Genomic DNA, 14,147 nt, shown 5'->3' with positions numbered 1-14,147 from the left:
AATAGCTATATAACTTCAGATGCTAGATGAATGTTGTTAGGTGAGACCTAGTCATAAAGTAGTTTACAAATGTACATCACCATGACAGCAATATATGAACACTTATTGCCAGGGTAGTTTTGCATCATGCAAAAGGAGAGTTTACTTTGAATTATGCTGTTTTCCCACCTTCTTTAGCAGAACTGTTTTTGCTGTATAGTCATGGGAACTTACCTTTTGTAACATTAGCTATTCACCCTGGTAATTGCTCCATCCTCTAATTTAATGAAAACCCATTAAACCGAAACAATAATTAAAATGAGACATCATCTCTGTAGGAGGTTTGCATTTTAAAATCACCAAGCATTTCACTGCAGATGGATCTTATTCTTGAGAAACAGTGTTGGAAGCAACATGTAAAAAGTGATTTATAATGAATAATCATAATTTAGAAAGCTGTGCTGTTGAACATAATTTCCTACTGTTTATTACTGACTCTGAGTGGAGCTAGCAAGGCAGAAGCGAGTAGAGCATTTAGAATGACTTTTCGTGCTGCTGGGAACACCTAGAAGTAAAGAGGTGCTGCTGAGAAAACATCCTGCCTTCTTCCAGCATAGTTTTGAAGAGCAGGGAGGGGATTTTTGACCCCTCTCAGGGTAGCTGGCAGGGGTCCCTGGGGAGCAGCACGGTGCCTGCTCAGCAAGCACCACAAGCCTGCACACAAGTGCATGTCTGTTTTCCTCCCCTGCCTTGGAAGCAGTGCGGGTGAGCAGCAGTTGTGCTGCTGGCTCTGCACTCAGGTGACAGCCAGGCACGCTGCTGTGCAGCCAGGGGCTCTGTCTCGGGCCCCAGCAGCGATAGCTGAATTGAGCTTCCAAGGTGCTCTGAGGGATTCGTGCCTCTCTGCCTGTTCCCGTGACAGGAGCATATTGCCAAGTCTTGCCTTCTGTTGGCATGTGAGGAGAAGTGGTGTGAATCTTCCTCCTGCAGCTTCGAAAAAAAAAAAAAAAAAGAAAAAAAGGTGCTGTCTAGCGAGAACTGCATTTTGCCCTTGCTAGGCAGGGAAGGACAACTACCTGAAGCATCTTCCTGCTTGGCAGTGAAATGACTTCTTCCTGGGCAGGATCCTTGTGGCTGCTGTTAGCATCCTTCTGTAAACTTCTGGATCAGTTTGTGGCCTGTCTGGATCGAGGAGAGGTTTTAGAGGAACAGGAAGCAGTGGGCATCAGGAGCTTTGTCACCAGTAGTATGCGGGGGTGGTTTGTTTGTTTTGTTTTTGTTTTTGACCATTTGTTAGAAAGAAGAGTTGTGTGGACTGATGTGCAGAAAGGAGTCTGTGCACTGGATCCTGTTCGGACATGGAAGCTTTGATGAAGCTCCTGCCTTGGTTGAGAAGGGTTTTGTGACCCTGTCTTGTGTTTCCATCCTGGGCAACTTCTGGAGACGGCCTACACTTGTTTCGGATCCCATTTCTATGCTGTTCCATATTTGGAAAGCTGGTGTCTTAAAAAATTATCACTTTTTTTTTTTTTCTCCTTCATGTGGAGGTTTAAGTCTTACTGTGTTTTGCCCATAGCAAGGTAAAAGCCAATATGCTGCAATATTCAGCTCTCTAATGGCTATCACTAAGATCTGGATTCTCTGTTGTAGGGTTAATTTCTACTTGCTTGGCTGGTGTGACTGTGCAAAAGCTATTTTGAAAGCGTATTTAAACAAATAGCTTTGAAATGATTGAAGTTAGCAATAAAGCACTATGTTTTGCTTTCCCTACCAAAGTAAGGAAGTAAAAGAAAAAAGTATTCAAGCAGACTAGTTACTGCTGAAACATAGCTATTGTTTCAGAAAATATGATCTGGTTTAGAACTGAATTTCAGTATTTTTCTCTAAAGGAAACATTTAGTAAAGAGTAATGGTTTCTCGGATGGATTGGGATTCAGTTTGCAAGAACAGATGTATACTTTTCATTACTTAAAACTCCAGCCTAAATGGTCACATAATTCCCTTCGCCTTCATACCATAGATTATTGACAGTGACATCCAAGTAAGTTTGGCAATAACTTTGCCTATTTTCTTTGCATCATTTTTTTTCTTTCTCTGACTCCTTTTGTCAGCTTCTTTGGGGTGTTGTTTTTTTTGCTCTGTTTCCAGTGGAGCTGGAGCCAGCATCTCCATCTCTCTCACTTGAGGCCTCTAACTCAATCGAAGCTACGAGTGACAGAAGTCTGAGGATTTAATTCTTAGTTCCCTGAGCTGGTGCTATGTAGAACAGTGGAAGCCCACAGAAAGATACAAGCTGATTTCTTACTCAATTACTCAATCCTGAGTAGTTAAATAACGGGAACTGGAGTGACCCGTGTCTGATTCAGAGAGGTGGCTGAGCGTGGGATCTTGCTGCCATGCAGCAGGGGGCTGGCGACTGCCTCAGCTGATCCCAGCCCCAGTCCCAGTGTTGGATCCTGCCCTGGTTCCTTCTGGCCCGGGTAGGACTAGGTTGGGGCTGAGCCAGCTTGTAGGGCACCAGGCAGCTGGGGAGGCACAGCTGTGTCCCTGGGGATGGAACCTGCAGGGAGGTGCTAGGCGTAGCTGGGTTGGCTCTCCTGGCACGCTGTGCTGTTGCTTTGTGTTTGGTGCTTCTTTCCTGGACCTGTGGTTTGCATGGCGGGGGGGAAGGTATGAAACCAAACAGGGAATGTGCGCTGTCTTTGTCATAGGGGCATCTTCTGCTTCTCTGTTTTGCTGAAGGTAGAAAGTTTACTTGGTGCTCTGGGTGATTTGTATCTGTTGAACTTTAAAATAACTGTGTAAGATTGCATTTGTTTTCTTGCCTGTTTTCTTTTAGAAGCGTTCTACTATGTTTAAAAAAACCCTCCAGACAGTCAGTATTTCAGATTAAGAAAATATAATCACATAGAAGGGCATATGAAAGTCGTATCTACTTTTATTTATTTATATTATTTATTGCTGAGATTGTATTATCATTCAAGCATGAAGCGGTGTTTCACCGAAGATTACTGTATAAACCTATATTGTTCTATATTATGTAGGAAATACGGCATTTCATTACAAGCAGACAGTTATTTTTATAGACAGCATAAAATGTATTTTCCCCCTCAGGCACCTGCAGTGAGGAGGTGTATCCTTTCTCAGGGTGGTAGTGTTGTTGTTATTATTTTTTTAAAAGCATGAAAGTCAACTTGCAAATAGAAAGCTCTTACTCCAAGTGGATCATACTCCCAGTTCATGAGTGTGGTGCTTTCTGCAGAAATCAATCAGAACACAGCACGGTGACATACCCGGAGGTGGTGTAGCACTGCCAGAGAGGTGCCTGGGGGCTGTCTCATGGGGCAGGAGACGGAGGCCGATGTGGAGCTGCCTGGGCACTGTCTTCGATGAAGCCTCGTACAGCTCCAGGCTGCAAGCCCTGGAATGCGCTTGGGACCCCAGCAGTCCATCACCTCCATAATGCCCCATGGAAGCAGATTTCTGCTTCCTTGCAAACCTCTGTGGGCTCCTGTGCTCACAAATCCAAACACCAGCTATTGCGTTGCATCTGCCACATCACTGCAGAATTGTTGGGGAACCCCCCTTGTTGCAGTTACTTAGGTTTCCTTATGGTGAAATCATCTGTGCTGGGGTTTCTACCCCTGCAAGTGTGGTTTTTGGCTCTCCAGTGAGGGGATGGTCCCGTGCACTGGGACCTCCTTAGCCTGGCAATGAGTAGAGCTACTCAAATTGAGTAGCACTGGATTTAGAAACATGTTATTTTTAAAAAGCCTAGTTAAATAACAGCCTTCTTATGGATTATATCAGAATAGTGTTGCAAATCAGGACCTAAGTAATGTTTGCTAGTTAGTGGTTTGAACCCAAGATTCTTGATGATTTCATATCTATGGCATATACTGATTTTAACCAACAGAGGGCTAATGTAAGGTGTATTTATGCTGTGTTCAGGACTGTGAACTGGTGTAGAATATAACGTGCTATTTCGAAGTATGTTTCTAACTGGAGTAGTCAGTGCTTTGGTTATTCAGTGGTGATTCTGACTAAGGAGCCCTAGGCTTTTTGCAGAAGGTTGGGTGGATAGATGAGGGGATGTGGCTGTATGACTTGGTCCCTTTGTGATGAGAAAATGCTGGATTTTTCCCAAGGCTTGACTGAATTTTTTACATGTATGTTCCACTGACAGCACTGCCTATGTTTTCATGTGATTTTTTTTTTTTTTTTGAGAATTTCAAATCATATTTCTTATGAAATATGGAAAATAAAATAAAGGAAAAACAAAAACAAAAACCAAGATTTTGTAAGTTATAAAGGTTCTTAACATTCAAAACAAGAAGAACTTTCCTCAGCTCTCAGCATTTGGAAATTCTATCTCCAAGTCTCAGTTGCACCTCGGTACTTGGTTTTCTGTCTGTGTAGACAGCCGGCTGGCTGTGCGTTTTTACTTGTCGGAGTCATTTGCAGCCAAAAGTGTGAGTTAAGTTAGTGGGGTAGGGAGTATGCTTATCGATTCAGTGTAATAGGGGAACACTTCCTGATTTATGAGACACAGTTCTGTGTCTCCTGCCAGCTGTTACAAAGAGGACTAGGGAGTATTTATGACCACTAATAACATCTGCTAGGTAAGGTAGGTGAGGATAACGACACGGTTAATGAAATCTTGTTAGGTGAATGCAAAATCTGCTCTTTTGTGCTGGATACTTTCTTCTTCTGTTCCCCTTTATGATGGCAGTGGAAACTATTTCTGTTCTCTGAAGCTTTGTCCTCTTATGATACAAGTGGCATTGGAGAGACGAATAGCTTGATGCTGTAAAGTGGACCTTATATTTATTTATCAGGTGAATTTGAGCCTCTGGCAAAGATTTTTAAATGATGACTGGTGATTTTTGATGTCTAATTTGCAGTACTTTTCAGAGGTGAACTTCTCAAAGCACAAGTGTGTTACGGATTCTGAGTGCGTAGGCTCATTTGAAGGGCTGTAAGCTGTGCGGAAGAAGTGGAGACATCCAATTACAAAACATGCTTGAATACTTTTTCCTTGGAGTTTGGTTTCAGTCCATGGCATTCCCCCAGTAGTCTGTATTTCTGAGTTTCAGGCAGTTTGCAAGCCAGTCTCTCCTCTTTCGGTCTGCAAAGCCTCATTTAATGATACTTTTTTTTTTTTTTTTTTCTTCTCCTGCAGTGGAATTCTGAATTGTAAATCTCGTCACTCCTTTGTGTGTTATGGCATTCATGCTGGGCCAGATTCTCAGGATTCAGTAGAGTTATATGGTTTTCTACCAGCTGAGAATCTGTGTTGGCATTTCTGGCTTCAAAGTAAACCTTTCTGAAGGAAGCTCACTGGGCTTCTAATTGATTGTGACATCCAGGAACTGCGAGTGGCACAGGTCTCGCAAACGTGTGACAAAGGCCCAGCATGCAAAACAAGGCAAGGGGTGGGAAGGTTGAAATGCTGTGATTCCTCCTTTTTGTCATTAATCATCAGTGGTGGTGATGGTACGTTGCAAATAAAAGGATGAAATAAAAATGAATGTGTTGGGAGACAGTGCGTTTAAATCTTAGAACATCAAATATGAGAAGGCATGCTGCCGCTTGGACATCAGCAGGGTTAGTGAGACTGAAATATTTCTGGATCTGCCCGGTCAGACTGTAGTTTAATAAATATTGCATGAGCTGTCACGCTTTGCTTGTTTAAACTGAGAAATCCCTGAAACGGTAGCAGATTGCAAGCGTGTCTTGTATTTATTTCTTGGGGAGAAGCTCAGCCATATAGCATTATTAGCAATAATACATCTCTGCCTTACACAGTGCAAGGACAGGTTTCCTCTGATGTACGATGGAAAGATGGTAACGGGCTTGGTGGTAAAAACTGAAACTGGAGCTTAGTGAATTGTGCTGGGAGAGGCAGCACCTGAGATTTCTCAGAGTTTAGGAGCCCATTTATCTGACTGCAGCACACCTTCTTTACAACAACTTAATCTGCTCACAGCAGACACAAATGGTTCAGCATCCCGTTAAAAATTGTCAGAAAATCAGTAGCTGACCAGTTGTGAACTTGTCAAAGTGACAAGCGGGAATGCTGACGGAGGCGACATTGGGGTTTTTGCACTAAACAACTGCAATGGTGGTGTGTGGTAGGTGACTCTCAAAAATGAAATATGTCGATGGCAAAATGAAAAATGTAATCTGAATCTTTCTGACTTAGCATTTCTACTGGACTGTTGTTGCCACTCTCCTCCCCTTTTATTTATTTATTTATTTTTTAATAAAATTCTTAGATATAGAAAGAGAAATCCATGCAGCGCCCCATGTGAGTGAGAAGTTAATTCAGCTCTTTCGGAATAAAAGCGAGTTCACGTTTCTGGCCACTCTGCAACAGAAGGCATCGACTTCTGGAGTTATACTGTCCATCCGTGAGTTAGAGCACAGGTAAGAGGAAATTATTTCTCTCTAGTAGTTGCAGTCTAAAAGGTGCTGAATGCTCAGTACTCCGTTGTGACTGTGTTGAAATGGTGGGTTTATAATCTGACATGTAAATTAAAGCCTCTTGATGTAATTTGCAACTTCCTAGTTTTTTTTTTCTTCTGTTTTTCAAGATCAAAACCACGTTGCGTAGACAACATGCATTTTGGAAATTGCAAACCTCATAATGCAATTTCTCCTATTTATCATGTGCACTCTGGAGTTTGCTTTTTCATAAAAGTTAAACTTGCATTCTCATGTTTCACTGTTTTTAAAAATGTTTTAAAATAATATGTTTGCTGTTTTTGAAATTCAGCTCTTATGCTATATTTCAAACCTGTGCTTCCATATGGTGATGTGTATGTTTTCTTCCTGGCATGAATACAATATATTCCAATATATTCTTATTTCATATTTTTTTTTTTATTGTCAGTGTTGGAGAAAAAGAAGAGGTCATTTTCATTAGCTGTTATAATGGCAGACATCAGTTTGTTTAAAAACAACAACAACAAAAAACAACAAAATTATACCTTCTATTATTATAGGTCATAATGATTTCTCTGATGTTTTGATGTTTCAAACTGTGTGTTATGTCAAATAGTCTCCTGCTGTCTTGAACTTCTAACTTGGGAAAGATCAGTTTGCCATATTAACAGATATTTTTTTCCCCCATTTTTCATTTAAGAAAGAGTACACTGAGGATAGCCATTGATACTGTGTTACGTTTGGGGACACACACATGTACTCGTCAATCCAAGGTCATTCTAGACAGGCAATATTATACAATGCAAGGCACATAGTTTTTAGATATGGCCTCTACTGACTTTAGCTGCTTAACTTCTTTCTCTTGGCGGTCAGAGACAGCGGCTGGTAGAGAGATGCACTATGCAGGAGTAATCTTGATTGAATAAAATGCACTGCTGATGTCCTTGGCCCTGAGGTTATCTCTAGTATTTCGTATTAATAGGCATCCATTTAAAACTATGTGTAGTTGAAGAATTGGATGCGAGGCTCACTTAAATCTTTGTACTTGTATGCAGGAGCCAAAGTAGTTTTAAGTCTGTGTAGTTCTATGTAATGGTCAGAACAGACACGGCCAGCATTGCTAATGGCTGCTGCTACATTCTGAAAGTCAGATGGATTACTGCAATTATCCGTCTTTCCCAGACTGAGTGCGTATCACTTAAAACAGGCTCGTTGTTTCTTTCCCCAGTGTCTTAAGTTGCTACTTGGACCTTGATAAGGATAGTGCTTCCAGACATGTAGGTCTGACATGACAAAAATTAATAAAGTGGAAGAAAATGGGGGAAAAAGCTTTTTAACACTGGAAAAGATGAAGTAGAGAGCAAAGATTGGGGGCACTGCTGAAGAGTACCCTGCTTACATAATAATAATGTAATGGCAGAACGTTCAGCTTGTTGTTGTTTTTATATTTTTGGGTGCACCAGCCGCTCAGGTCACTCTAGACTTCAGCCTCATGTGTGAACTGAAATGTGCACAGGCCCCTGACACGCTGGTAAACCTTTTTAAAAATTGTTGCTCTATTTAAATTACTGTTGCTCAATCAAAATTACTGATTTTTATAATTATTTTGATTATCTGTTCACACTCTTTTTAAAGCTTTTTTCATCCTTCTGTGCGTCTGTGAACATAGACAGTACAAAGAGATTAGTTTATAAAAAAACACACAAAAAAAGATTGTTATATTTCAGTGTGATTAAGGCCTGTGAGAACAAATATAAGGCTATCTTATTACCTAACCAGTATAGTTTTTGACCATGAAAAATCCAATAACTTTCCTCTGATGTACAAAATAGGAAATACTGTAGTTTATGGCATAGGGGTTTTCAATTTACTAGTATACCCCAAATTGCACAATTAAAAGTTTGAGACTACAGGACACGCAGGAGGTCAACAAGACCTGAATAACGGGAGCAGCTGTGTTAGTTGTTGGTACAGGAGTTCATATCTTATGCAAGACCTTTTTTACGCACACAGGTTTAGTAGTTGGCATAAATATTTCATGGAGTAAAACCTGTTTTATACATATATATATATATATATAAAATCTAAGTTACATGTGCCAGCATAATTAGTTCAGAAGGCTGTTTTACATGATGTTCGGAGTGGAGATAATCACCATAAGGTACAAGAGAAAACTTCTTGCCTTTCTGTAGTGCATATTAGCAGGAGTTTGTTCTTCATAAATAGCATGGAACTTTGAAACCAAGATATCTACGGCGTTTTAGAAATACGTAGGTAAATGGATCCTAAATCTTTACAAATAACATACAGAAATTGAATGTAAAAGGTATTAAAGTAAGATGAAAACACCTTTCCTCGAAGTCAGTCATTCGGATAAGCTGTTTTGTTACACTAAGTGGGTATCTCTCAACATTTAGAGATAGTTGTTAATTTATATGATCCTTTGATGGACAGGATTTATATTGCATAGAAGATGATATATGTGTCTTTGTTAATATTTTATCTTGTTGAATCAGCTTGATGATAAAGATTTTGTTTTCATGATCCAAATGTATTAATATACAGCTTGGGAAATGGAAAGCTTAATTAACAGATTAAGTCTAATTGAACAGTCTGTTAGTATGTGCAGACTGTACTAGTTATCTGGAATACAAAGTGAAAATCTGCAGATTATATATTTTTTTTCTAAATTTCAAAGGACAAAATGTAATACAAGATGTAGAAACATGTTACTTGGGGATGCAGAAACTGTTATCTTTGTTGGATAACTATGCTAGCTTGTTCTTTCTTGAAGATCTCAGTGAGATGTTTTGATCACAGCTTTTGATTCTTTGAACCACCGACAAGCTTGGAAAAGGCCATTGAGATACTTGAAAACCCACCCATTTAAGTCCTTATTTGAGTAGTGATTTAGTACAGTTTCACCTGAAGTTGTATCTTTGCTCCTTACATGCTTTGGTCTTGCATGGTCCAAAGCCCCATAACATAACTTAAATGGGAGTCAGCGTTTCCTCTGAGCTGTTTACTCCCTGGACTGGAGGCGTAGTCATAGCTCCATCCTACTGCTGTCCGAGATGGGTCTCTGGAGAGATCTGCCAAGGATGCTCAGTTACCCAGGCTAGTGCTGTCCTGGCTGTCACCGGAGGAGCTGACTATGATTTCTTGACCTCTCGGGGGCACAATTTAAAAAGAATTGGCTTCTGTAATATTTTTTTTTTCTTGCAGCTGTGAAAATTTTTGCCACAAATACTAGTAATAAAATAACAACAATAAAAAAAAGCTATAAACTTTTCATTTAATATCGGATGACTGAGTGGGCAAATAAAGCATTTGTTTACTTAGAAGACACCAAGAATGTACAAAATGAAGAGTTTTGGTGCTTGGAAAGAATGGGTGAGGCACCCAATGAGAACAGTGAGCAGGGGTCTGTGTTACTGGCCATCCCGCTGACTGGCTTATGACATTTTCAAATGATTTACTGCCTAAGTTTTCAATCATGATATTTTGATGGGTTTTGTTGTGTGTTGGAGAAACTACTACTCATGTCCTAAGCCTTTTATGCCTTAAGGTATCAGGAAGGTTTGAGTCCAGAATACTTTTTTTTTTTTTTTTTTTTTTTTTTTTTTTTTTTTTGCTATCGTACAGATCTGAACGTTCTCAAATCAGATGGGTAGAACAAATACACATGCCCTGTGGTTCTGGTACTCGCCTGAAAGGAAGCAAGAGGAAACAGTCTTAACTGAAGGTTATCCATGAGGTGGCAGCTGGCAGCCAAGCTGTTTTCTGGTTGTGACGTGGGAGGCAATAACTCTGAATCAGGTTTTCTAACCTTTCATCAGACAAAATTCCCTTTTGACTTCTTTAAAGTAACCTGTCAGGTATTTACTTGCTCTGTAACAAGCTGCCCTCCAAAGAAAGATGTTCTTCATAACCGTTGGTTTTATTTTTGTGAAAAGCAGAGAAGTTGGACATTGTTATGCAGAGTGAGTGAAAATAAACTAGTAAGCGAGTAAAGAGCCATTGCCCAGGAGTTACTCATGAGAAATAAAATAAAACTCTTATTGACCTTCTCCTCAAGGTCTTGTTATATACATTTTTTAAAGTCCCTGAGTCTTGATCGGAACTTAGTTTATTTCCCCCCTTGTCTTCCCACAGAAACTATTGTTGCTTTTGTCAGTGGACTAAAGAAGCTTGAAGAAAACAAAACAAAAAACCTTTGTTGTACTATTTTGTGTGTATGTCCTGGGTCTTTCTTCTCTCTTTGCTTTATGTTTATCAATACTAACTTTCTGTCCATGTGTGGTGTTATTATTTCTGAAGGGTTTTCTGAGTATAGAGTCCCCCCTCCCCATTACAGAACTAGAGAGCGAAGTATGAAATAAATGTTTCTATGATTGTCTTATAGGGAGCACTAAAAACTTTTTGTGTTTGTTTTTATTCCTTTAATTCTTTTTTATTCTTTTATTTTTTTTTTTAACATGAACCTATGCTTAGGAACTGACCTTCAGAATCTTTGTCATGTCAGATATTTGTAAACTTGCAAGCTAATTGTACTGCTATAGTGCGATGGAGTGGAGAATTTGGCCCTTCGGTACGTAACAGGCAGATGTATTGGTGTAAATATTCTGAGGGATGATGATAAATGTGTTAGGCTGGGAGTGAAATATTTTTATTTCTAGGAAGTCAGTTTTGGGTGGGGAGGGGAGATGGGTGAGACTTCCTAATAAATTATTTCCTCCCAGTTACACTGTGAACAGCTTCTCAGACTGTAGAGGAGTAGATAGAAAGCTCTACATTCACAAATGACAATTGGAAGGCTACTGGGCCTTTCAGTCTTACATGATGTTAGATTTAAAACATAAATGGGTAACAAGCTAGTTAAACACTGAAATCTAATTAATGGAAAGAAACCTGAGCAAGTGACTTCTGACCCCAGTTGTAAGCCTGAAAGACTGGATGTACTCCATGCTGCATTTTAGATCAATCTCTGCAAGATGTGTATAAGCATAGTGGATTCTGAGATGGCCAGTATTCAAAACAAGGGGAAGGAAAAACTTGGCAAATGTTTCCATTTTACTTTATCTTTTAGGATAACGGTCATATCTTCATCAATATTCATATGTAGAATTGCTAAATTGGCAAGATGATTAGAGAATGTAAAGATCCAGCTTTGCTTCTGTCCCTCTGAACTAGGTAATGTGAAATATGAGAGGCACCTACACAGTTTCCCCCCTGCCTCCCAGAGAGACATAAGCAGGTGAGTTTGTTTTCTTCCAGATTTTTTTTTTCCCCAAAAGCATTTTAGAGAATTGTGCCCTCCTGCTTCTGTCCTCTGGGTTCAAGTGTGCAAAAGAGAGAAGTGAAGCAGAAAAGTTATATTCTGTCCACGTTCCACTGATTCCACTGATTTCAGTGGTGTGAAGGAGTTACTGCTTGAGGAGCTACCTTCCATCTTGTGGCTCCCTGCTGAGAGCAGGTGTTTTATGTACCCTAGGATGGCAATTGTTGTCTCTCCGAAGCATTAACATGCTGCTGATAACCAGCTGTTGAAGCACATTGTTTGGACCTTGTTAGCAATTGAAGCAGAATGGCTGATAGTTGGAAACTCTTTAAAATTGGATTTGGACAGTGCAGAAATGTTGTGGTCAGCCAGGAGCAGGATGTGTAGGTCCCCTTGGAGTCTTCTCCAACATGCCGAGTTATTTTGTTTGCTTGTTTTATGATCCTCTGATAGAGGCAAGGCACTGAAATGCCTCTAATTTAGGCTGAAGGCAACTTTCTGCAAACTGTGTCCTCTGAATTTTGGCTGCTCGCTGAGACTGTAACTTTCCTAGTTAACAAGAGGCTTAGATATTCACACGACTTTGCTCATAGAGGATCACTTTCTTAGTTGGATGCTAAGCAGGCACTGCCCCGTGGACAGGAGAGGGTCACGGTGCCTGCCCGAAGGACTCAACCTGCAAGCTGCCAGTGCCCTGGTGGCACTGGGGAGAGAGAGGGGAGGTGGGAAGGTGGTGTGGGGCAGGCAGAGGCTGGGGGCATCCTGAGGGGAGCTGTGAGCAGCTGTGTTGCTGGGCCTTAAGGCAGTGGAAAGGGCAAGGCTTTTGCTGGGAGCCTAACAAACGTATGGCACTTCCCGTAATACAAAAAATCACTGGAAAGCTGCTGAATTTCAGAGCAAGATCAGAGGGAAGAACCTTCCTTGTAAGCACACAGCAATTAGACAGGATAATTTGTTTTCAAATATTTTAGTTTGACTCTCAAGTGGCAGATTTCATTAGTTTAAAAGGCTATGCTATTCTCTTTTGTTTCATTAAAATCTGGTATTTAAGGATTGTGGATCTGGGGATCCCCTGAGCTGAGTTCTTGCCACAGCGGTGGGCGCTGGGGAGGGACTGAGCAGGGTTGTGCTGGGCTTTGCTTACAGCTCTGCCGGGGGCTTTCTGGTCACGCTGGCACCTCCAGGCTTCTGCATACCCACAGTGACCCTTCAGCTAATGCTGCCTTGGAGTACTGCAGTTAGCCATAGAAAAATTGGCAATTCCTACTTAAAAAGCCCATAGATACAAATACTTTGTGGACTGCAGATGGTCCACTGGAGCGCTGGGGAAAATAACCCTCAGTCCAGGCATTTTAGGTGATGAGCCCTTCAAGGACCACTTGAGTAACCCACAGAGTGCCACTGTGGATTGCATTCCCTGCTACAGACACAGTGATTGTGAGAGTGCTAAGTGACCTGGTTCTGGAGCAGTGTTATGTGAAGAAGTAATTCTTTGTTGTTGTTCTTGTCGGGTTTCTTTGCTGTCAGATTAGCTCCTCGGGTTGACCTGCCCTTAGTGCAACTGAGTGGCTAAATCTGGTGCAAAGTATAAGGTAGGAAAAAGCGTGCAAGTGAGCAAGGCCATCCCTTGCGGGGTGGTTACACTAGGCTGCCTCCTTTACTGCAAAATCAACACCTGCTTTTTGTGAGGGGACAAAATCAGAATTTCTCCCACTATTTGGCTGCATGATCACTTCTTGCAGGAACTTAATTTAGCAGGTTATTAGTTTTGTTTATCTGTGCATGAGGACTTCTATTTATTTATTTTGGTTGTAGCAGCCTAAGGAGTTAGGATTTTACCATCCTTCAAGTAATGGACTCTCTTCAACCCTCCTGACTGTGCTAGTTCTGAAGCCTGCTGAGATGCTGTGCTGTTTTCAGGTGCAGTGTGTTACTACCTACTAGTTTTACAATGAACGGGGGAGGGACCATGTCTTTCAGACAGTAGGCAGGTAGCACCCACAGCAAAGACCGATGTTTAGGCACGAGGAATGGAAACAAAAATGCATAAGCACAGTCCTTACAACACATGCCACAAAAAAGAGTAGCTGCTTTGTACCTCAAGCTGCGTTTTAGCTGGCAAGCAGATGTTGGGGTCACTTTTTTTCTTTATCTGATCAAAGAAGAAAGTAAATTTGTATTTGTCTGACTTATGCTTAGTTGGAGGTACACAAATACATACGTTGAACGTTGTAAGTGTTCTAATACCTTTCAGCTTGCGTGCCCAGCTGCCGTGTAGATGTATAGAACAAAAGACAAAATGTTTATTACAGCACATGTCGCTTGTGGGTGGTTATTGATAAGTGTTTCAAGGTAGGCTGATGCAATGCGATTCCCATTGTCCTTGGAGTAATCATAATGGAAAAAGAAAGATGTTTAATGGGCTGGGTTTTGTTCCTTG

At 40.9% G+C, this 14,147-nt stretch overlaps 1 protein-coding gene across 5 annotated transcripts in view; it reads left to right on the top strand.

Moving 5' to 3' along the window:
* NELL1 (neural EGFL like 1) overlaps window positions 1-14,147 on the top strand; it is a 287,963-nt gene that overhangs the window by 20,387 nt on the left and 253,429 nt on the right. For all 5 annotated transcript variants that reach the window (XM_084520793.1, XM_084520792.1, XM_084520790.1 and 2 more), the window contains exon 3: window positions 6,258-6,408. In XM_084520793.1, coding sequence (XP_084376919.1) covers window positions 6,258-6,408 — 151 coding nt within the window. The remainder of the gene's footprint in view (window positions 1-6,257; window positions 6,409-14,147) is intronic.

This window comes from Aythya ferina (assembly GCF_964211825.1).
Source record: "Aythya ferina genome assembly, chromosome: 5".
Classification (NCBI taxonomy): Eukaryota; Metazoa; Chordata; class Aves; order Anseriformes; family Anatidae; genus Aythya; species Aythya ferina.
Note: the sequence above shows the minus strand (reverse complement) of the source record. Positions and strands in the feature narration are given on the sequence as shown.